Source organism: Apteryx mantelli, chromosome 5 (genome assembly GCF_036417845.1).
Source record: "Apteryx mantelli isolate bAptMan1 chromosome 5, bAptMan1.hap1, whole genome shotgun sequence".
Taxonomy (NCBI): Eukaryota; Metazoa; Chordata; class Aves; order Apterygiformes; family Apterygidae; genus Apteryx; species Apteryx mantelli.
In genome coordinates, this window is record NC_089982.1 from 57,921,108 (window position 1) to 57,943,626 (window position 22,519).

The following is a 22,519-nucleotide window of genomic DNA, read 5'->3' on the forward strand; positions in this document are numbered from 1 at the left end:
AGAATTTAAATGACAGGACAAAATGATGAGAAGTAAGTAAAATGATAAATATGGAAAGACCTACAGCCCAGCACTGCCTGTGTAAGGGCATCTGGACAACTTAAAGTTGTTTAAGGACCAGCAGTAGGGAGGCAAGTAAAGACCGACAGTTACCACTGGCTGCTAAATTCTTTGCTGGAGACAAAGGGGGTTAGGAAGATGCTCTTACATCTTCCCCAAATATTGATGTTCATCACAGAGTAACAGTAAGGGGAATGGAATGAAGAACAGTAGTGCTGGGAGAGAATAAGGTGTAGGCTGGCCAAGGGGCAGACAATATTGGGAGCATCCAGGAGACAGCGCAGGGGGACATGGTTGCTGCGGGCGTCAGAGATGCCCTAGGCAGGAACAAAGGGGACATCATATCTGCATACAGCATGCCTCGGGTGAGCACTGGCTGAGGATGGCAACAACTTAAATATCCCCAGTTTCTCCATCTATGCAGCTGGAGTCCTTCTATTATCACCTCTGTTAATACAGCCCAGATGCCTACGGGAGACACTGGGGGGGGGAGTAGTTAATCTCCTCAGGAGCTTGTGATGCACGCAAGAAAACAGGCATAAACAAACAAGCTTTATGCAGCACTACAGGCCTGTCACTGCTCTTTATTTAAGCAGAACAAGCATTACACAGATCTAAGCAAGTTCCCTGTCTCTTCAGGCAAAGAGTACTAGTAAGCCCAGCAAAATGATCTGAAGGACTATAAATAAATAAATCTTAAATGATATTCCATAAATCACAGCAACACAAAATTTGCCATGGAAGAATTCAGGGTGCAATTTGAAATGCTCAAACTCATTACTAGCCTCTAAATTAACAGAGATTGTAGAAATCAATGCCCCGGGCCCTGCTGCAGAAAACTCAATGGAAAACTGCTCACTGAAAAGTTTACCAAAAAAAGAAAAAAAAAAAAGAGTATTAGGATGGATAAGACAGAAAGAATAGAAAAAGAAGATAACATGGTAAAACTACTATCATCTAAAGAGATGATACCAGTAAGCTGTGTTCAGTTCTGGCATCTTTTTGGAGATAAAGAATAAGAATTCAAAAAAAAAAAAAAAAAGTCATGCAGAGAAAGTAAATAAGATGATCCTATTCTGTCTTCTACTGATAAAAGAGGAAAATTATATGGAAACCAATTCTCCGATTATCATCTTATACTGATAAATGAGGAACCAGGAATTATTATTTCAGAAAGAGGCAAGTCACCACTGATCAGCAGCATTTTCCCTCATGCAGGACAGAGACCCTTTGATCTTCTGAGTCCATTCAGGTGCCGTAAACTTATTAGCAGTAACTTGCCTCTGAGCTAGGCTGTAGCTGCCAAACCTCCCACCAAACTTGCAGAAGATCAAAAGAGCTAAGACCTGTACGAGTTAGCTGAAGACCCAAGAGGCAAGCCCAGATGAAATGCAGCTGGAAGGTAGAGAACATTTAAGCAGGCATTTGTGGAAGGAAAAGGAGTGAGCAAGAACCGGAGTCCTGATTTAGGGAGGAGCACATAAAATGAGTAGCAAGGAAGTTTTATCTTGAATTTAAGATCAATCTTTCTTCCTGTGGAACTGACAGAATATGAGAGTCATCTCACGTACACCACCCCACCAATATGCTACAGGCATATAAATATATTTAACAACAACAACAACAAAAAACGTATCCCAGTGCTTCAGAAAGTAAAACTACTAAAAAGAACCTTTTACCCAAGGCAGATTACTTTTATAATAGCCCCAGATTGTTCTGTAATATCTGGTCCCTAGCCATCATGAGAGAAAGAACTGCTACACAAAAAAACACTTGCTCTGCTGATTTCTATGTAATATTGAAAACTCTTTTTTCCTATTGGGCATGACTTGTACTAACTTAAAAGCTTCTAGAAACAAAATTGAAGTGAGATTTGCCTTTAATTATGCAGTACTATTCTAAAAACCAACACAATGGATTCAAGGAATATTCCTCTGTTTGTATCTAAAAGTTTAAGACAAGCATGAATATGTGATGGAGGAAAGAACCTTTATCCCTATATCTTATCAGAATCATTTGATTTTTAAGGCAATTTGGAATGTTTATTCTTATGCCCAGATATCAAGATGGAATTTACAGCACACTATAGTGAATGCTTACTTACCAACCATAGTCAGTCGCAGAAGGACTAGGATATACTTGTTGTTAGCCAGCTTCCAAAAAGGACCAATTGTCAAGAATATTGGTGAAAGGAATACAACAGCAAAAATTTCTAAACCAGTGAGTGCCAGTGTCTGAAGGGGGAAGTAATAGATCATCGGTGGCAGCGCATGGTAAAGAGACCAAGAAATGTAGCCTAAAAAAGTAAAGAAAAAATCATATATTTTCTACAACATGGTTTCCTGGAGACTACCTAAAAAAATTAAAAAAAAAAAAACTTTACACTTCTAAATGTAGAGTATTAAATATATTTGAAAGAAATTCAGATAATAATACTAATTTTCTGGGAAGAAATATTCACCATTTCAAGTTAAATAAATGTATTTTTCACAGGAACTAGAATGCTGAGAAGAAGCCAGCTCTTCTCCCACTCAGAAAGTAGTCCCTACGTTGATCTTCAGGGAAGGCAAACTCAATCACGGAAAGGGATAGTGTGCAGAGGGGACAGTGCTGCCTAAATAAGTAATCCAAGCACAACCTCAGGGCTCCTTGGAGGCAGGTCAGTGGCTAGGTGAATTGTTCTAGTAAGTTGGACGTTCCTGCTCCAAGGCTTTATCTGTTTGGTCTGCAAGGGATGTCTGCGTGGCTGTAAGCATGATGTGCTCCACTCCCCAAAGATAGCTTATTTGCGTGTGCTGTGCTATGATTTCCTGCATGTTCTGCAGGAGATGCACCAGGCAGCTGAGCCCAAGGCTCACAGTCCCCATGGTAAGAGGCCTGGTGACCACCCTCAACGTTGCACCTTGTTCAACACAGCATAGCACTTCAAGGACTGGCTCTACAAACACGAGTGCAAACATTTAACCGAAAGCACACAATAAATCCTAGACTCGTCAAACAGTCAAGAGGCATTCCAGCACACAGAAATTTTAAAAAGCACTGTAGGGGAGTAAAAACTAAGAAGAATGCCAACCAGTAACCGTTTCTAATTCCTCGCCAATGGAAGATTTTATTTTGAAGCACCTTGAGCCAGCTGTATCTCCCCGTGCGCGCTAAGGCAGCGGTGCAAAGCGGGGACAGCCGAGCCGCCCGGGCGCTCGCAGGGGCGCGGGGCGCCCCCCGCCGCGCCGGGCCCCCTCGGAAGGGCCGAGCCGGCACCGGCACGCAGCCACCTTCCGCGCCGCGCCGCGCAGCCCCGCCAAGGCAAGGCGAAGCAAGCGCCCGCGGCGGTATTTCTGCAGAGCAGGTTTCTACACGGCGCGAAACCTCCGCTCGGATTTCAGGGGACACGAAGCCCGTGCTCAGGAAAGGGAGGCGGCAGTCGCTCGCCCGCCCGCCCGCGGCAGCGGCAGGTGCCGTTAACGGCCGCCCGCAGCCCCCGTCGCAGCCCCGCGCCCCCCGCGGCGCCGGGCAGCGCCGCCGCCACCTACCCAGCAGCGTCTCGGAGAGCGCGGCCCTCCACAGGGGAAACATGGCCCGCCGCGGGACGAGCCTCGGAGGAGCCTCGTCCCTCCGGCCCCGGCGCCGAGCCGCAGCGACCGGCGGGGCGGCGGCACCGCGCCCGGCCCGCCTCACGCAGCCCGCCCGGCACGCGGCGGCTGCCGGCGCGCGGGCGCCGCCTGGCGGCTCCTCGCGCGGCTCCGCGGCGCTGGTCTCGCCCCGCGCTGCCGCGTGACCGCGGGGCTCCGCCGGGGTGTGAGGGAACAGCAGCGAAGGAGATCGCCGCCGGGGAAAAGCGGAGGGGTCCTACTCGCTGGTCGCGTAACGGTGCGGTTGATTAGCTGTTACTACGTTTTTCAGGGGGGTCCAGATCAGTGCTGGGCTCCTCGCACTCAGTCTGCTTTGTTTTATAGCAGATTAAGGGCTTCTAATGAGCAATACTCTCTGCAAAAGATTTCCGGGTTGAGGCTCAAGCCACTTTGTTCGTTAATTTTCGAAGAAACCCTTAGCTGTAGTGGACCAGCCATGATCACTACTGGCAACTCCTGGCAAAAGGATTACATAAACAAAATCTGAGCTTTTTAATTTCGTCTGTGGCATGGAAAGTAAATTTGTAACTATAGACTAAAAGTTCTTTTGCTGTTGGAAGTTGCTGTTTTCTAAAGTTTTATTAATCCTTATACAGTACCTTATGAAACTGTCAGCTATATTTTTTCATTATGTTAAACTACTATCCCATTCTAAATTACCCTTACATTTCTTTGCCTTGCCTTTAAAGCTCCAAATCCATAGAGGTAATTTAAAAACACCCAACACATGATGAGCCATTACTAGCAATATACTGGTGAAATCTTATTTGTGAGCATAGTACTATGCCCACAAAAACTGGGAACAGTTTGTCCCAGTAGTCGCACAATCAAGTACAGCATAATCAATATGCAAAGACCATTTAGTCCATGTTCTTATAAGCAGTATGTGGTGGATTATTACAAGTAAAGAACAAATTGTTTAAGACAAACTCTGTGGACTGTGATCTGCAAGTGCTAAATCTCCCACTGGGAGAGCCTACAATTCTAAGAAAAAAAATTCATGGAACCTTTTTTTTTTTCAATAAGCAGAAATGTATCATTTTGTTATAAACAGAGAAGAAATGTTCACCATTTAAACCAGTCAGACTAGCACTCACCATGCATGTCTATCACTTATGTTTTCCTACAATATGTGCAGATAAATAGTGTGGTGCCTCAGAAAGTACGGTGCAGTGCTGATGTATGATAACTTATACTTTGGATACATGTGACTGGAACAGAAAGAGTGAGTAACAGTTATTAAATGGAGAGCATGTTTTGATGAAGACTGTACTGATATTGGAGTAAGCTAATGTCAAGTCATTGCAGCCAAAACATGGACCTTGCTAGCTGTGTGACCATAATCCATACAACTCCACCACGCTTGTTTTGCCACCATTCTTTGTCATCCCAGTTAACCTTATTTTTTACTTCAAGCTTATCTAGGAAAAATTAGCAATAATGGTAAAGTGATCCGATCTGACACATCAGGATCTATTAATCTACCCTGCAGTATAATGGGGCTTGGCTAACTACAAAAACCATTGAATTTTGGTTGGTGCTTTGAAAACATACTGATACTTCAAACCTCCACAAAAGAATTGAAGTATTTTGATGGAAAAGACATCCTCTATAGGAAGGGAGGAGGAATGACACTCATAAATGTAGTAACTTACTTTCTTCTTTCTTTTCTCCAAGTTCTAGGTCACTTACTAAATGTATCTTTCTTCAGTTAAGAAAAGCCATCCCAGAAGAGCCACCAAGTACTGCAGGTTTAGGATTATGCAAATGATGACACCATTTCATCTTGCTGTGGCTTGACACAAATGAAATGTGTAAGACCAGATCCTTGGCCTGAGTAAACAAGATGCACTATGATTCCCAGAACATGCCTGCCTTTGTAGCAGAATAGCAACAGTGTCTTGCTCACAGGACATACCCAGCTGAAAAATATTTGATACAATTTTGCAATACTTTTTGTAATCATAGTATCTTGCTTCATGGTTTAGAGGTGAAGTTCCTGTAAAACTAGACAGGACTGGAATCATTAAGCTGAAACGTGTTTGCGTGCCTTCCACTAAACTCAGTGAAAATAATGCAATTCCTAACAAATTTAGCCGCTTCATTCTGGGTACTCTCTCTGAGATTCTTAGTAACTACTTGGTTTGGCTTCAAACCTAACACAAAGTTACATTCCAGTTCTGTCTATAGAATTGACAAGCAGACACACATCTGAGCATAAGAAGACATTTTCGGGTGTGATGTGCTTTCAAATTAAAACAGACATGTCTTAGTGTATATACAAGATCTTAATGCTTACAAGTGGCTTGATTACACATATATGTGTAGGAATGTCTTTCACTATAATTTTTTATTCTTGAAGTGCCAAATGCATAGCTGATAAAAAATAAAGCAATAGCATTTCATCTACACAGAAATCCAGTGATGTTCAACCAGCAAAACCAAGATAGCCTGCTACAGTAAGAGCTTCCAGTCACTGAAAAAGTGGGGGAAGTTGCTCTTGTGTATTGCCCAGTAGAGGTGTGCCTGATTGGGCAGAATTACGAAGCAGAAGAAAATTCCAGAGAAATGGAGGAAAACAGCATAAACGTAGACACAAATTAGTTCTAAAAACATGACTCTGGAAAAGCTTGGGTGGTTGAGCTTATGTTTACTGGTTAGGCACCTGTCACAGTCACAATGGAAGCACAAAGACTTGTAGGTCATTAGGCACCTATTCTGTTTACACAACAGTGTTAAACTTCTTAATCATTACCTTTACCACTATTATGCAAAACTGCTGCATATACATATACTCATAAACATTAAATAGATTTGGTTGTTTTCTCAAGGTTACAGTACGCTGGCTACAAAATACTGTTATTTTGTTACACCTAGGCTGAGGTGAGGCTGATTTTCACCTCTTGGAAATAAGCCATAAAAGGCAGGACTAATAAATACTGAGACTCTCATTAAAGACCCTTTTCAGTAAAATATACTGTGGAACATGACATGCTAACATTGCCCCAGAGGAATTCCAGTAATGTACCCCGTGCAAGAACTCCTGATTCACTTTAATATGTATTAAAAATGTGAGGTACAAGTAAGTCTGATTATTACAGGGGCTGAGCACCTACAACCCCACTAAAATCAGCTATTGCTGCAGGTCTTTACTGTAGAGAATAAATTATGCATATAGCCTTGCAGCCTAAAAGCAGAGAAAACTTGGTGGCAGTTTCACTGCCGCCTTCATGCTGAGAAGTGAAAATCCTAAACCTGATAATTAGCAGCCACTCATCTGAACTAAGACCAGAGCAGATGTAAAATAGAAATAAACATATCCAAGAATCAGATAATAAACCAGGACATAGAAAATTATTACAAGGTTTCTTGGAAATGAGGACAGAGTCCAATATTGTACTCAGAAATGTGTTGACTGTTTCCTGCTGTGACATTTGATGTCTTTTAATTCATCCTTAACCCCTATTCCCATTAGTATGAAAACAATGCCCTACAGTGTAATTCTGATATGGTTTACCATGCTCTATATATTTTCATACTGATACATTTTTTTACCACAGTGTGCTTGCATTACTCCAGGTCTTTGCTTCTCGAGGATTTTCTAACCAATTAACATTCTCTGTGTTTGTCTAATGGATAAACAAACCGTATTTATCACACTCTGTACTAGCTCCTCTACTTTCACGTGCTTTGTGCATACCTGGAACGTTCAATACACACACTGGGAAGGTTCTGCCATTGGTGCATATGGTGAACCGCAGGACCCTGGCACCCCTGCAGTGTTTTCTAAAAGGTTCTTTGGACCCTTTGAACAAGCAGCCACAGATCCTATATACCTTCCCCGAGTTTGTGAAGTCTCATATCCTCAACCTCCTTCTACTCTGACAATAGAAAATTCCACAGCTGAGCATTCAGCCCCTTATCGGTTGTTTCATTTTTGATATCTCTCGTTCTTTTCCTTGATGTGTAAGGTTGGGCTTGTGCTGGGAGGGGAAAAATGGGAAAGAATCTCTCTTTTGATTTGTGTTTATTATTTTGAAGCACTAACATTTATTAGTACCAACTAATCTAGTAAACTAGCATCAGTTAGTATGTATCAGCTTCTCTCTGTTTTCATAGCTCTGAAGTACATTCAGGTAAATCTTGAGGCTAAAGACTGTTTGTGGAATGTATTAAGTCAGTTGTAATAACCTACTTTCCCTTCAAAGTTCATATTAAAAAGAAATCTAACCTGATTTCTAATAAGCACTTTTGTACAGGAGGGCACAAGAATCCAAGAAACCACTATCCCCGAATGCATAATCCCAAAAGGAGACTGTCATTCCAGTACTCTTTTTGACCAGTTTAAGCTTAACCAGCTAAGAAATATTTGGTTATTAGGGACTTACCCCACATGAGAATTGCTTGTGTATTGTTTTTCACAATAAGGCTTATGGTGGTGTGTTTTGTTTTGTTTTTCTTTTCTCCTCATGTTTCTCTCCCTCCTTAAAAATTGAAGTGACCCTTCAATACTGATGTATTTAAAGTGCACATTAAACCAGAGCTCACAGCCAGTATCTATTACATCATTTTTACCTATGATTTCAAGGATACATCTTAGATCACAGAAGATACAGATACTCTTTTAAGAGACATTTTAAATTTGTTTTATTTTTACACAGCTGGTTTAAGACATCATCCTTGCCAAACCCTGTGTGAAGAGGGCATTTTGCCACAGTAAAACCTAATGGTCTTGCTTGGCTGGCAGGAGCCAGACAATACTCTGGGGGATGGAGCCAAGACTTCTGGAGGCTGAAAGCCTTTCTGGACTTACAAAAAATGAACTGTGACCTACTTGTCATGGTTACTATGAAATAAAGACGTTGAGTATAACGCTGATCTCACTAGCTATTTATTTAATGACAAACACTGGAAGCACGTGTTGATGAAGGCTTTCTCATTTTTTATTTACTTCTTGTTAATATTGACATTAAAATGTATTGATTTAAGTATCATAGTATCCACAATCAAAGTAGATAATATATTTTATTCTAAAACAATAAAAATTGAACGTGTCAATTCTTTTTAAAGAACAAAATTTAATTACTTTTCCACCAAGTATTTTTCTTTCAATTCCCTGGCACTTTTGTTAGGCAAAATGTCCTGTTGTAAATTTCCTAGCAGTTCTCCTCCCATTGGAAATAACTGAAGGGACACAGCACACAGCACCATACATTGCTGCATGACAGTTCACTTCTTATTAAGAAATACCACTTTTAAAATAATGTTCTGAATTTCATTTGAGAAACATAAGCACTCAGAAGGAATCTTATTAGCAAGTTCACTGTTTTTTTTTCTTTCTCCAGGAACAGCTTGTCAGGTAGTGGGAACTGCTACAGTTTAATAATAAGATATTTATATAATGAAGGAAAACAACCCTGAAGCCAGCTGCAGAGCTTCACCTTGTCACCTCTGGTACAAACAGAGGTCTGTGCTTCCAGGGGAGACTCGCAGAGCACCAGATCCTCTCCTTTTTCTGTCCAGGAGGTCAGTACACTGCCACACCTCAGTGCATTACAGCAGCTCCGTGGAAGGATCAGGTGCCAGATAAATCACCCCAGTATTAACCCAGAAGCAGCTGAAAAGAATTTTGGTCAAACCTGTGCTCATGTGTGTATCTATATCCTTATTTATCAGTTATATTTTTGCATGAGGTAAATGTGAAAGTGTTTGCCTCCTCCTCCTGTTGTGACACTCCTGCCCCTATTCAGTACTTCAGAAAAAGCAAGCGTTTCCTCTGATGACCTTGCGAGCAAAACTTGCGTTAGTCCATCGTGACCGCACACATTGCGAGGGCCATCACGACACTACCTTTAACTTCCGTGCGTGGTATTTCCGACGGGGCGGCTGCAACGCAGACCCTGAAAGCCCCCCGGAGGCTGAGGGCGCTCCCGCCACCCCCGCTTGCCTGCGCGCTCCTCCCCCGCCTCTCCGCGCCGGGGCGCCCGCAGCGGCCACGAGATGGCGGCGAAGCCGGGGCGGCCGGCGGGCAGCTGCGGCGGGCGGCGCCGCCCCCTCGCGCCTCTCCAGACAAACCCCGGGCCCTTAAAGCGAGCGCAAACGGCCTGTAGGAGCCGGTCGCTCTGCGACCTGGGTAAGTGACTGTCGGCAAGCATTTGAGCAGGTGCTGCAGAGGTACCGCTGAGAAAACACCAGGTGCTTGTGCACTTCATGATTTCCACCCGGCTGTTTGTAGGGAGCTTTTCAGAGAAGACTTGGCACAGCTGGTCTGTTGCCTCTCCTTCAAAATAAGAGCCTTGTTTTACAATAAAGTGTCGATTCAGAAAGTACATTTGATACATCATAGTGAGTCTTCCCATATCCTTCACAAGGGAGGCTGTGCCACTGAAGAGCCTCCCTGCAGTGCTAAGCTAGTTGTCATGATGATTATTTTATTAGTGGCACGTGCCCTGGGCAAATGCTCGGTAGTTCTACTATAGATCACAGTCAATTGTGTGTACCAGTTAATACATGCTGGTTTTGCTTTCACCTTCTTCCCCAAGTAATCTTAGAAATTTGAATGTGGTCACCGTTACTATTTGGAAGGAGGATTCTTACTGAAAATAAAGTATATAAAAATGGCAGTTCCCACAGCCTGAGACAAAAAACATGCCTATTTTCTTGCATGCTGCTTCTTTATCAACCAGTCAGAAGAATCAAAAATGCAAAATCTCTCAGGAGTCTGTTTCTTCTATAAATGAATAAATGATCCAGAAAAGTTCTTGCAGAATAGAAAAACTAGTGGTTCACATAGTTGATCCTTACAGACCACATTGATTTAACAGTGTGTTAAATATGTATTTCAGTTAGATAAAATAATTTACATAGTGGGGGAATTGTTCCCAGGCCCAAGCCAGCTAAGAGTACATACAATTAACTGTTATACTAACAATTACATAGTTAAGTCCAGAAAACAGACAGTGATAGTGATACAGTAGAAATATGCAAAAAAGTCATGTTTTTCCAATGGGTCAATGCAAATAAAGTTATTTTTCTGGGATGATGATTGTCTTTCCAAAACACAATGCCCCAAAATACTGCGACACTCTTAACTTTCTCAGTTAGGAGGCACTATGTGTGCTAAGTACTAATAATTCATTTTAGTAGTATTTTGATGACCTGAACCCTGTCCCTTTTCCTTGCTCTTGCCAGTAGAGCTTTCATCCCAAGTTCGAAGGGTACCAGGAAGCTGCTGAAAAGGCTACATATTTGGATGACTCTTCATTATGTTGAAGTGAGACTCTACCCAAATGACTTAAAATTCTGGAGAAATGTATCCTGAAGGCAATACAGGAGATTAACAGCAAGCTGTAAATTGTCATAACCTAATTCATACTCCTCAAAAAGTCTTTTGTACTGTTTATTTTCCCCAGTGACTCAGCTTTTTCATCCTTATAAAAGAGGTGCAGCACTTAACTGCTGCGGCAGTTAGAAGCTCTATCAGTCAGTAGTAGTTTCCAGTGACACTTTTTATGTAACTCTCTGCACAGGTAGGCTTCTTGAACAGGTAAGAATATGAGGATTTAGTGTCTGACTGACATAAACCTCTTTGAAGTTTTGTTTTTTTCCATCTTTTTCTCCTTTTTTGTATTATGTGACAAGAAACTGACAGAAAATTGAATTGCTCTTAAGTTAGAGTGAGGTAGACAGTGAAGAGCTGTTGGCTTTCCCAACACACTGTGGATTTTCAAACTTAAATGCTTTCAGAGACACAATGGTCACTGACATTTTATTTGAGAATGTCTGAGAATGCAGCAAAGCTGAGCAACAAAAAGTTACCATTATGGTAGATTTGTATCAATCCAATGCTTAAGTGAGTCTTTTTAGCAAGGAGAGAGAAGGTCACGTTGCATCTGCCCCATCACTTAAAAAAGCATTGCACTCTGAATGTCCAGTGTGTGTGAAGCTGACATTGCTTGAATGTTACCACTGTGTAACTGTCCCAGAAAATAAGTTTTGTGCAGGAAACAGTTGATACAGTTACATTCTGAATGCCAAAAAACATTCAGGTTATTAAATTGTTGGGTATGTTTCCTATTTATCTCTGTCCTTCCAGCGATTTCTGCCTTGTTCTGTGCCAACATTCTGAGAAGGTGCTCTCTGAGGAGCATGTATGTTGATAAATAAAGTGCCAGACCATGTGACAAAATTCTATGTAAAATTCACAGTTCAGGTATGTGGATTGCTCTGGAAATAAGTAAGATTCCTTCCTGTTTTCCCAAGCAGCATGATTTTGATGCATGGAAGATTACAATTCTAAAACTCTTTGGAATCTGTTCCTCTTGGATTCTTTTATAATCACATTAGTAACTGCGTTGTGTTTGTTGGAAACTCAGATTTGGTTTATGACAGGCTTGCATTTCAGGTCCTGTGGAATCAAAGCTTCTGATCCTGGGAATGAGGGTAGAACTAGTGCAGCATTATAGTGATTCTGGACAGCACACTAAAGACACTAAATTTTTGACCTGCAATATAGTCACAGTGGGAAAGGTTTTGGATGACTTGCTCGTGTTTATTCTTATTTCTCTATGGCTGGGAGCTATATCATGTTCCAGCATATTATTTTACCCTTTACTTTCCTGTTTGAATTAGGCTCCATGCAACTCTATATTGCTGATGAGTGATACACTATGCTCTAAACTATGTATAATCAAGTCATTTGGAGGCTATCTGCTGTAAAAACCTTTCAACGTGGGTGTTACTATTCCTAGGTAAATATTGAACTGCCTATGAGAATTGGATACTTTGGTTTTTTACCTTTGTACCTAGCAGAAAGAAGGGTAGGCAAGCATATAACACATCATTCCTGCTGACCAAGACCATTAGCAAAAGATGACAAAAAAGACAGAGACAATGTCTTCTGAAATAACCCAAGAGAAAAATCAAACAGCCCCACTAATGCAAGCTGGATGGGTAAGTTGGGTTGCCTCTCTCTTCTTTTTGATGCTATTGCTAGGCATTAACTAGGATTTTGCATTGCTTATTCTTGCTGAAGAGATAAACAGATACCTGTTAGCTTAAGCACATAAATGAAGAAAAGAAAAGGCTGTCTCTTACTCCTGCTCGTTCACGACACTCAGAGGACTGGGAGCTTTTGATTCTCAAGCCCCTGAAAGTGGGCTGTAATTTATGCTAACTGGCAATGATTCAGAAGGGATTTTACACTAGTTAAGAACTGGGTGAGACCTGGTTCAATACAGTACAGCCCTAGTTTAGTATAACCTGTCCCACTACCAAGTCAGGTGTGTGTATTCAGAAGGGGAGAAGGGAACCATAGCTGCGCTAGAACCTGCCCTGGTCCTTTACAGAAGTTGAGCATTCCCCTCTGCTGGAGAAATCAGCCACCTGTGGGGGACAGATTTTGCCATTTTATACTGTGAGCATGTAATTAGCCAAAAGGAATTTTAATGTGGTATGGCCTTGCGGATAACCACTCACTGTCAGCAGCAAAAGTGGGCTGATCTGTGAGGGAAGTCAGCCTGGGAGCCAAGAGTGACAGTGAGGCGGGCAGGGGCAGTGCTTGACAAGGACACAGTCCCACAGTGCCCAAAAGAGAGGAGGAGAACAGGTCCAGTGATGTTAACCAGAGTCAACCAGCAATTCAGTGATTGCCAGGCAAGTCGGTAGGAATGAGGCCTAAGGAAGGAAGGAAGTCGGTAGGAATGAGGGTAAGCCAGAAAGCCAAGTTGGCTCATCATGGTAAAAGGCAAGGTACAGTCTTACCTACAACACAGTTCAGGCAAAGGCCTGAGATTAAATGCAGCTTCCTGAGCCAAGGGGCAGAGGTCTGGGGCAAAGCTTCTCACAGCTTTTTCTCCCAGTTTAGCTGTTTTCACAGAATATAATTCAAGGTTACACAACTGTGGCTTATTAGAACTGACTTTGAACATAGGTAGCTGAACCTCTGGCAGGGTGTTTGTGGAGGTAAAGAGGTTGCAGAGCCTGTTTGTGGTCTTGAGACCCTGACACTCATTTCCTTATCTTTCTCTTAGCCTGTTCAGGTTTTATTATATTTGCTGTATGAGCAAAATTCATGTTCTGGCTCATGACCCTGCTGTGAAACTAGTTTGGAGTAAGTTCTGTGGGGTTTACCAAAGCAATGCAACCATTAACTTTAGTGGGAGCAATACTTGAAGAAGGATTGAGATATTAATTAGCTCAAAGTGAAATGTGTGACTGCAGCCAATAAATGCATTTCATTATTATAGCTACAAAATCATGCACCAGTCAGGCATAAAATGATGTATAATTCTGTAATAGATTAATGTGCTCTTTTCCCAAAGCACTGCTTGTTCTACAAAGTCTACGTTTTTTTCTTTCAAGAACAGTTACGTTTGTAGATGTTGTGGTTTTACAGAAAAGCACTGAAATTTCAACTAATTTTGACTCATGACAATGGCTGCTGCAGAGAACCTGGAGCAAGATTTTTGGAGTACGAACTATAGCACATGTTTCAGATGTCCAGCGATAATACTATACATGCCAAAACTGATAACTGAATCACCTCTTAAAGAAAGGAAAATAATTACTGATAACCACATCTCCATACCATGGATAGTAAAATGCATGGGAGAATACTGTCACTTTTTTTCTTCCAGTCAAAACAAAAGGAAAAAACAGTTACCATAAACCTAAAAGAAACTTTTTGACAAGCTAATTATTACAAAGGTGAAGCCAGTCTGTTTGAGTTCAGTGAATGCCATGAATATATTTAAACTGCACAGAGATAAAGTTAGACCAAGGGAATCTGACAGAGCTTAGGTTGATCCTGTTTTGAATACTTACAAAATCTACTTTTACTGAACTTCGATTGGCTTCTGTACTGGGCAGAACTTAATTTGAAGAAGCTCCCACACTACCTTTGTTCCTTGTTATTTCTGTTCCAGAAAGCTGATATAACTCATGAGAATAAAATGGTTAAGAGGAATAAGGCAATATACTTCGGAGGTGAACTAACAACTGAACTATTTTTGGAAAGTATAGGCCAATAGGATGAGTGGTTTAACTTTAAAATCTGTGTAATTCTTTTTATTTCTTTACTGGGTTATCAAGTATTTTGTCACACTGCTAACAACCAAACAATGAGTTTTGATTGTTTGGATGGTTTTTGCATTGCATTTTATGTGTTTTAATGATTTAATTTTCTTCTTAAACTGATTTAATTTTTTCTTCTTGTGAGCTGAAATTCAATAAGCTAACCCAGGCTTATCTTTTCAGCCGATGTTTTATTGTCCCATCTCACAAACTCATAATACTGCAGAAATTGCAAGGATCTGTGAAGAATGCAAAAAGGAAAGTTTCTGGTACAGAGGTGAGTAATCCAAACTTATTCTTATCTCACTGAGAATGATTGCTTGATGTATTTATGCAAAATTGACTGCAAAATGCCTAGTCATTTATTATAATACTTTGGGTTTTTTGTTGGAATATTATTGTGGGTTAATTCTGCCACCTAGGTTTAAATTGAGCAATGTGTTAGTATAAAATTAATTGAATTATTTTTGTAATCATCATAAGTAAAGGTGGCTGAATTAAGCTCTTACTAGTTTACTATGAACTTATATTGATAAATTTAGAGTTGGCATTCTATTCATGAAGTCAGTTATTAAACCAACCATAGGAATGTTTTCCTTTATTACATACTTATTCTTGCCTTTGAATGTATTCAAGAAGTGAGCAGGTCAGTGTTTAGTTTTGAGAATAAAAACAACAGCAATAGCTATAACCGAGAAATATCAAACTAGCAGGATAGCAAGCCTAATGGCTGAATTCACAACAGGAATTTTGGTGCTATAGTTAGTATTTAGCCATTACTGGCATAAAAAAAAATCCCTAACTGCTACTAGAGAGGTTTATAATTGTCCAAATCTTGTTAGTGCTGAACTGGTATTCACAAAATAGGTGTTCCCCTGCCTGTTTTATGTGCATGATCTAATGCAGTTAGATCTTGTCCAGTCATGCACAGGGCATGATTAATGCCACATAAAAACTCAAGGGGGCCCTTTCTTTTCTTCATTCAGTTGCCTCTTGGTTAAAAAGATGAGAGTTATGAGAATCCTAGCTTTGGGTCACTCCAAGCACAAAAGCAGTTGTACTTACATCATCTACTTCCTGAGAGCTGTAGCCAACCATCAGATTATAAAGTGTTTGTTGATTTTCTCAGTCCCTCTTATTTAGATTGCTTCACTCTTACATTAATTGGAGCTGGGACTAGTACTCATGAGTGTGACCTAATCACTAGACTTTGCAGTCATCCTACTGTTTCAGCTTTCCAACTCACTATTGTCATAGACTCACAGAATCGCTGAGGCTGACAGGGACTTCTGGAGATCTAATCCAACCCCCCTGCTCAAGGACGGTCAGCTAGAGCAGGTTGCGCAGAGTCATGCCCATCTTCCACAACCTCTCTGGGCTACCGGTTCCAGTGTTTGACCACCTTCACATTAAAAAAGGTTTTTTTCTCATATATAAGTGGAATATTCTGTATTTCAGTTTGTGCCCAATGCTTCCTATCCTTTCACTGGATACCACTGAAAAACTCTATCTCTGTCTTCTTTACTGCCCCTCATCAGGTTTTTATACACATTCTTAAGATCCCCCCATGCCTTTTCTTCTCTAGACCAGTCAGTCCCAGTCCTTTCAGCCTCTCTTTGTATGAGATGTTCCAGTCCTTTAATTATCTTTGTGGCCCTTCACTGGAATCGCTCCAGTAGGTCCATGACTTTATTGTAGCTTCTTGTGTACAAAATGGATCGCCTACAATGAGAAGAAATGAGAGAACCCAGTCCAGAACTCCCTGTAGAATAACTATTCCCCAAGGAAGATGAGATGGGTTGTTCAGTGAAGGGGAACCAGGACTTGTTCTCAAATCTTCGATAGGCTCTTGCAGGGAATAAGGGTCCTGAGGCAGAACAGACATTGCCACATTCTCCTGACTTCACTGTTTGCTTGCTTTAAAGAAAGGATTGGCCCCTTCCTGATGTTTGAAATAAAAGTTTAGTATCTTCTTTGGCAAGACAATGCATGATTTTAAATCTGAAATACAGACAGATTGCACCTTGCATTTCCTTCTGTCTAGTCTAGTGACTTTCCTGCTCAGCAGTGGGCTTCTTTAGATTCATTCTTAGACATCAACGCTACCCATACACTGACAGGGGAGCATGGCTCCCTGGCTTGGGTTTGTGAGATTTATTAGGTGTCAAGGCATCTAAAAGAATAGATACTGTGTTTTACTGCCTGATTTTTCAGTCCATTGCATCGGTTTTTATACAAAATACACATTTTCTGAAGGGAGAAGATCTGAAAAGGGTTTCAGCATTTAACTGGAGCTGCTGCCATTACCAGTTTTGCAGTATTGAAGGGAGATATTAAAATTCTGGAAGTTATTACTTATATAATGCATTAGCTCCAGATGCCACAACATGCCTTATGGCAGCACAGTGTGAACATATCCTTGCTTTAAAGAGATTGTATTCTGAATGAAGAGGTGTAATAGGTGACTAAGACAGATACTCAATGGTGATTTTACAGAGATGGTATAAAAAGAGTAATGTATTTATTGAATAGGTAACAAATTTTGCCTGATAGCAGAGATGTTAATTCTTTTTATTTTTACAGCTCTTCCTTTGTCTCTTGGGAGCATGCTTGTCACCCAGGGGCTAGTCTTGAAAGGTAAATAGAAAAAATAGATGTACAAGTACAATTACTTTTAGATGGGCCCAAGTTATGAAACTGAGACTCTAGAATTACTACTGAAATGCAGATTTCTCTAAAGCTTGCTGCTTTTCAAAATCAGTATTCTTCTCACTCATCACCGTCATTGTTAAAATGATTTGTTCATTTGCTATGTGGTGTCACCTTCATCATTTTGAAAAAATGTGAATTAAAAAAAATAATTAATGAATTCAAAGACTGATGGCTAGATTCTGTCACTGTGACCATGTGTACTCGAGTGGAGCCTTCACTGGGGCTGCCTGTGGGGCAAAGCATCATACAATCTGAGCAGGGGCATCAGAATCTGATACTGTAGCTCTAAATGCTGTTTTCTTTGGAAAGCGCTGGCAACATTTTTACAGTGACCACATACCAGTATGAATACAGCTTTGGTGCAAAGGGACAAGGAATACTGCCAAAATGAGAAGACAGAGCGCTTTTTATAGAGATGACTGGTGGTCTGCAGGGCAAGACAAAAGAGAGTTGTATTCTGTTTATGTAGCGAATGAGCCTGGTTCTACTCAGTTCACCTCAAGTTTCCCTTCTGGGGATCTTGACTGATAATAGGGTTTAAGATAGTGTCTCAGATAAAGAGTGAAGGAGATTAACCCTGAAGATTGCTAAGATGGGTGTATCTCACAGAAGTAAATAAGCTAGAGTCTTTTAGCCTATACCAGCCCCTGCTTACAGCGAGGGCAGGTGGGAGAGAAGAAAAGTCATAGGGCTGGAGCAAGAAAGAGAGAAGAATCCAGGCGCTAAAAGGAATGGGTGGCAGGAGACAGCAAACGAAGGAGGTGGGAACAGCCCAGCCTTTTCTCACTTTGTGTGGTTGCAAGCCCCTTGCTTTGTCACAGACACTTTTACTGTTTCCTGTCTGATCACATTTCCTTTTTAACCAAGATGAACAGGAGGACTTGAACAGGAAATCTAAAAGCTGTACTACTCTACAAGAGGCTGATGTGGGTTCCCTGGTGCATACTTGGCCTAAGAGCTTGAAGGCAAATAGGGAAGATGAGGGAAGGAACAAGGCTGGAAAGTGTGTGAGGGAAGGCAAGGGATTACACATGTTTTTGAAAACCAGTGAGTAGTGCTGGGAAGGGCTCTGGGGTTTTCTCAGGAGCTAATATGTCACCCTTTGGCACTGGGTACTCCTCTCAGTTTCTCTGCATTGTGTTTGGACATTTCTGATCAGCTGTGAAATAGCAAATGCCCATTTCCAACAATCATTATTGTGTCTTAACAATTGCAAAAGGGTGCTGTTTAGAAACAAATGCCAATTTTTTCCACCCCCTTCCCGCCAAGAACAAATTTAAAATATACATATTTTGCATAGCTACCTGTGGGCAAAGGCCCCTGCACTTAGCATAGACTAAATGCCCCTCTGTCTGAATGCTCCTCTCTGACAACTGCAGTACGCTGGCTCTAGAAGGAGCTAGAGCTTCTGAGTCTCACTGACACTATGTGAATGCACATAACAGTGAATCCAGTGTTCACTCCACTTGGCCTCTGCTGTGGCAGTCTTGCTGTGTGGAGCTCTCCTCCACAGCACAGCACTCCTGTGCCAGACAAACGCTCCCCGGGGGCACAGTGGTTCCAGCTCCTAGAGGTCTTAACTTGGGGGATGTGGATTTTGGAGGGAAAAGCTAAAGAGAATCTTTCAGTTTTCTTACTTTTTTTGTATCTCCTCTTAAAGGCCAAAATATCGGTATGAGTATGACTAGTCTGATCTCTCCTTTCCAGAGAAGGTGACTAGATATCTGTGATCAAGGTTAACACTAGTCTGGTCTGTGGCCACAGAGAGCTGCTGTAGAGCATTCTGAGCTTGCTTCTCTTGGCACAAGGAGCAGTAAGTACCCTGAATAAGAGATTCCAGTTCCCTATTACCTTTACAAGGTTTTTCTGTAATGAGACATGACCCATCCCTCCTCCTTCAATGCTGCAAATGTCACCATCAGGAGCCATGCTGCTTTCAGGTTGATTTGCACTCTAAACTACCACTTGCACTGAATCCTGCCCAGTCCAGAGTTTATTCCTCATGTGCCTTAGGCTTGCACTAAGAACTAGTGGAATGTGTCCTGATGTTCCTAAATCTAGGTTGGTGGACTTTGAAGTTTTTTGTATCATCTTCACCTTCAGAAATGCAAAAGCTCCTTGCAAAAATACCATCTATGGTTTTGAGTGCTGGTGGGTTTTTGAAGTGAATAAACATGCTGACTATTTCATTTTATTGTAGGCATTTTCTCAGCAAGCCCCAGGTTTGGATCATTACCTAAGATGACAAGTAAGTTGGACCTGATTCTAAAATGAAAGGAAAGGTTATCTGCTGGTGATCTGCAAACCTTGAGTAACTACACTTTCTTGTGAACTGCAGATGTATCTCTTTGGATATCTTTTCAAATTCTTCCTCTTTTGGAATTTATGAGATGTTACCACAGTGATTTAGGAAAGCAGAATTCTGCTGTGTTTAAAAATAAACGTATTCAGGTTTTTTTTAATGTAAACTTTTTCCGTAGCAGTTTATATTTATTTCATCTATCCTCTCAAATTGGCAAAAACTCAAATCTCCTCTTTGTTTCATAAACAATGTCAGCTTCATTGATCTGCCACACTTAGCAGATGACACAGCTAATGTATCAAGGAACCATCGTAGTATAATGTATAAAATAGTATGTTCCTTTCATATGTTCATTTTATATATGAACCTGAGGTTGCTGAAGAAAATAAGAACAAAACACAAACTGTATCATATAATCATAACACTTTTAAATGTCAAGAAACGAAGTTTGTGTCCCTCTGAGAATGGTTTTGTTCAACAGAAAATTGAGGATGCTTAAGTAGTGTTCTATTTCTGATTCCGTAATGAGTGAAAGCCCTAGTGTGATAGTATGGAAGGCTGAAGTACTAACTTCTTGGAAATCCTGAGAAGATAGTGTTGGAATGGTGGTCATCAGAAATACCACAGTGTACATAAAAGGGCAAGGGAAATTAGTGCTGACATTGTGATTGAATTTCACCTTGGGCTGTCTTTGTAATCTGCTCCTCTGAATCTGGAATCTTGTAATTCCAGTTGAATATGATATCCTTTTCCTGTCTGCGTTGTTTTGGACTGATTGCTGTGTTTTGTGACAGATAGCTGGATTTCAATACTAGGTGAAATAATCCCTATGATACAGTATAACTCTACATGTGTTCGTGAAGCATTTAGAGAAGACATGTTACATACAGTTCATTACATACATACATACATACATAGTTACATACAGTATGATTAAAAAGGAGCCAATTAAGACTCCTCATTTAAGCTCGTATAGTAACAATATTTTGTGATCTGTCTTTACAGTTGCCAGCATCTTAGGTTTTGCCATTGGAAAGATGTCATACATAGGAGAATGCCAAAAAAAAGTTCCAGAAAATTGGTATTGCACCATCTGGTCCACCACAGAAAAGGTTTGTCCTTATTTAAATCACTAATTCTAAATAAAAATAGTTTTAAAAGTAGAGTAATAATGTGATGCAGCAAAACCAGGTATTTAAATTCTGTGTTCAGGTCATGAGGTACTACTCTTCTGTCCTTAAGTTATATATAACAGTATGAGAAACTAACACATATTCTTCAGAAAGAGCAAATTAAATTCAGTGTCGTACAGGTTATTAGGAAATCCGTAATTTAGATAAAATTATTTTACTTTTTAACTGTGGTGGAACAACAGTTACTGGTTCTCTTTTCATCTAGTATTGTGCCTCTGAAGTGTATCCCGATCTTTATCACTTGGCCCTTTGAGTCTTCCTTTGTACCATACATCAGGCCAGATATACTGCAGATTCTTTTTTTTTTTTTAAATACTATCCTTATATTTCAACAATAATTTCAACCTCATTCTTTGTAGCTCTGTCCAGTCTCATGCTGTTATGCTAAACCATGAAGAACACAAACCACAAGGATTTTTTTCCCCTCACAACTCTAATTATATCATGGATCTTCCCATTGCTTCCTGTTACCTGCCACCTCTAGGTTCTAGTTACTGTTTTCTAAATTTTGTGTAAAGTATTCTTTCCAGCTAAATCACACTTTGACTTCCTTCTAACCTCCTCTCTCAGCTGCCACTACTGCTTTTCGTTCCCAGTGTGGCTTCTTGTATGCACATTTCATATGCAAAATGCACTTCCAAAAACCCCACCTACAAGATCATTCCCTGCTCTGTATTTGCATCTTTTCCTCAGACCACCCTAAGCTTTTATTCCTATGAAAATGCCTAACTGATAGCGGGAGGCTTCACTGTTTATGAATCAAAGCAATTTTTATATACTGTTTCTACTTCCACTCTTTTCCAAACAACAAAGCTATTACTTTGCTTGCACTGTATTAGGCACAGGTGGCTATATGTCACTCTTAAGTATTCTACCCCCTGCTCCTAGCATCTGGTTCGTTGTTAGTGATAAGGCAGGGACTGTCTTTTCCTGTTTAGAAAGTGCTAGTATATTTGATGATTGCTGGAAGTTACTTACACTTAAGAATAATAATTAATGAGTTTTATTGGTTTAGACATTTAGATCATTGTTTTCAGTTTATAACCCATAAAACAAGTTACAACAATTGGAGAACATAAGCTATAGATTACTTTTTTAGGAACATTTGCCAGTATACCATATGGTTATAGTAGAAGAAATCTAGCAAAATTCTGGAATATTTTATTTGCCTTCCATATTGTAGGCATTGTCATCATACTTGCAAAGAATGCGAAGCAAAATTGGGATCAAATGAGAAAGAAGGTCCAATGCCTTCAGCATCTTAGCCTCAGGTAGGCATACTTGAAACTTAAAAGAAGTTCTTACTTGTTTTTCATGTTCAATGGTATTCTTTCTTGAAACCTTTGAACAATATAGTGAAAATCATAGATTTAGTTTAATTAAAATCTAAGGATTATTTGAGGAAATCTCTATCTGTGGTTTGCTAACTAAATTTGTTTCTTCATTTTTACCTTATACACCTTTCTTGTTAATTTTAAATCCCCCTTTTCTGAGGAATTTCTAATTTAGCTGCAGCAGTCTCATTAAGAGCACTGTTAATTCACCTAATT

General features: G+C 40.6%; 2 protein-coding genes across 3 annotated transcripts in view; one reads left to right on the forward strand and one right to left on the reverse strand.

The window, feature by feature from the left end:
• The window catches only part of CWH43 (cell wall biogenesis 43 C-terminal homolog), a 30,106-nt gene extending 26,473 nt beyond the window's left edge, over window positions 1-3,633 (reverse strand). For both annotated transcript variants that reach the window (XM_067297154.1, XM_067297155.1), the window contains exons 1-2: window positions 3,591-3,633; window positions 2,165-2,356 (exon numbers count right to left, since the gene is read on the reverse strand). In XM_067297154.1, coding sequence (XP_067153255.1) covers window positions 2,165-2,356; window positions 3,591-3,633 — 235 coding nt within the window. The remainder of the gene's footprint in view (window positions 1-2,164; window positions 2,357-3,590) is intronic.
• An 8,948-nt stretch (window positions 3,634-12,581) lies between these two features.
• LOC106490127 (OCIA domain-containing protein 2-like) lies at window positions 12,582-22,296 on the forward strand. Its single transcript, XM_013949472.2, is given in 7 exon segments — window positions 12,582-12,641; window positions 14,946-15,039; window positions 17,346-17,399; window positions 19,675-19,722; window positions 20,782-20,834; window positions 20,836-20,888; window positions 22,153-22,296. Coding segments are annotated over 7 exon segments (444 nt in total). The 3' UTR covers window positions 22,235-22,296.
• Window positions 22,297-22,519: the final 223 nt, after the last annotated feature.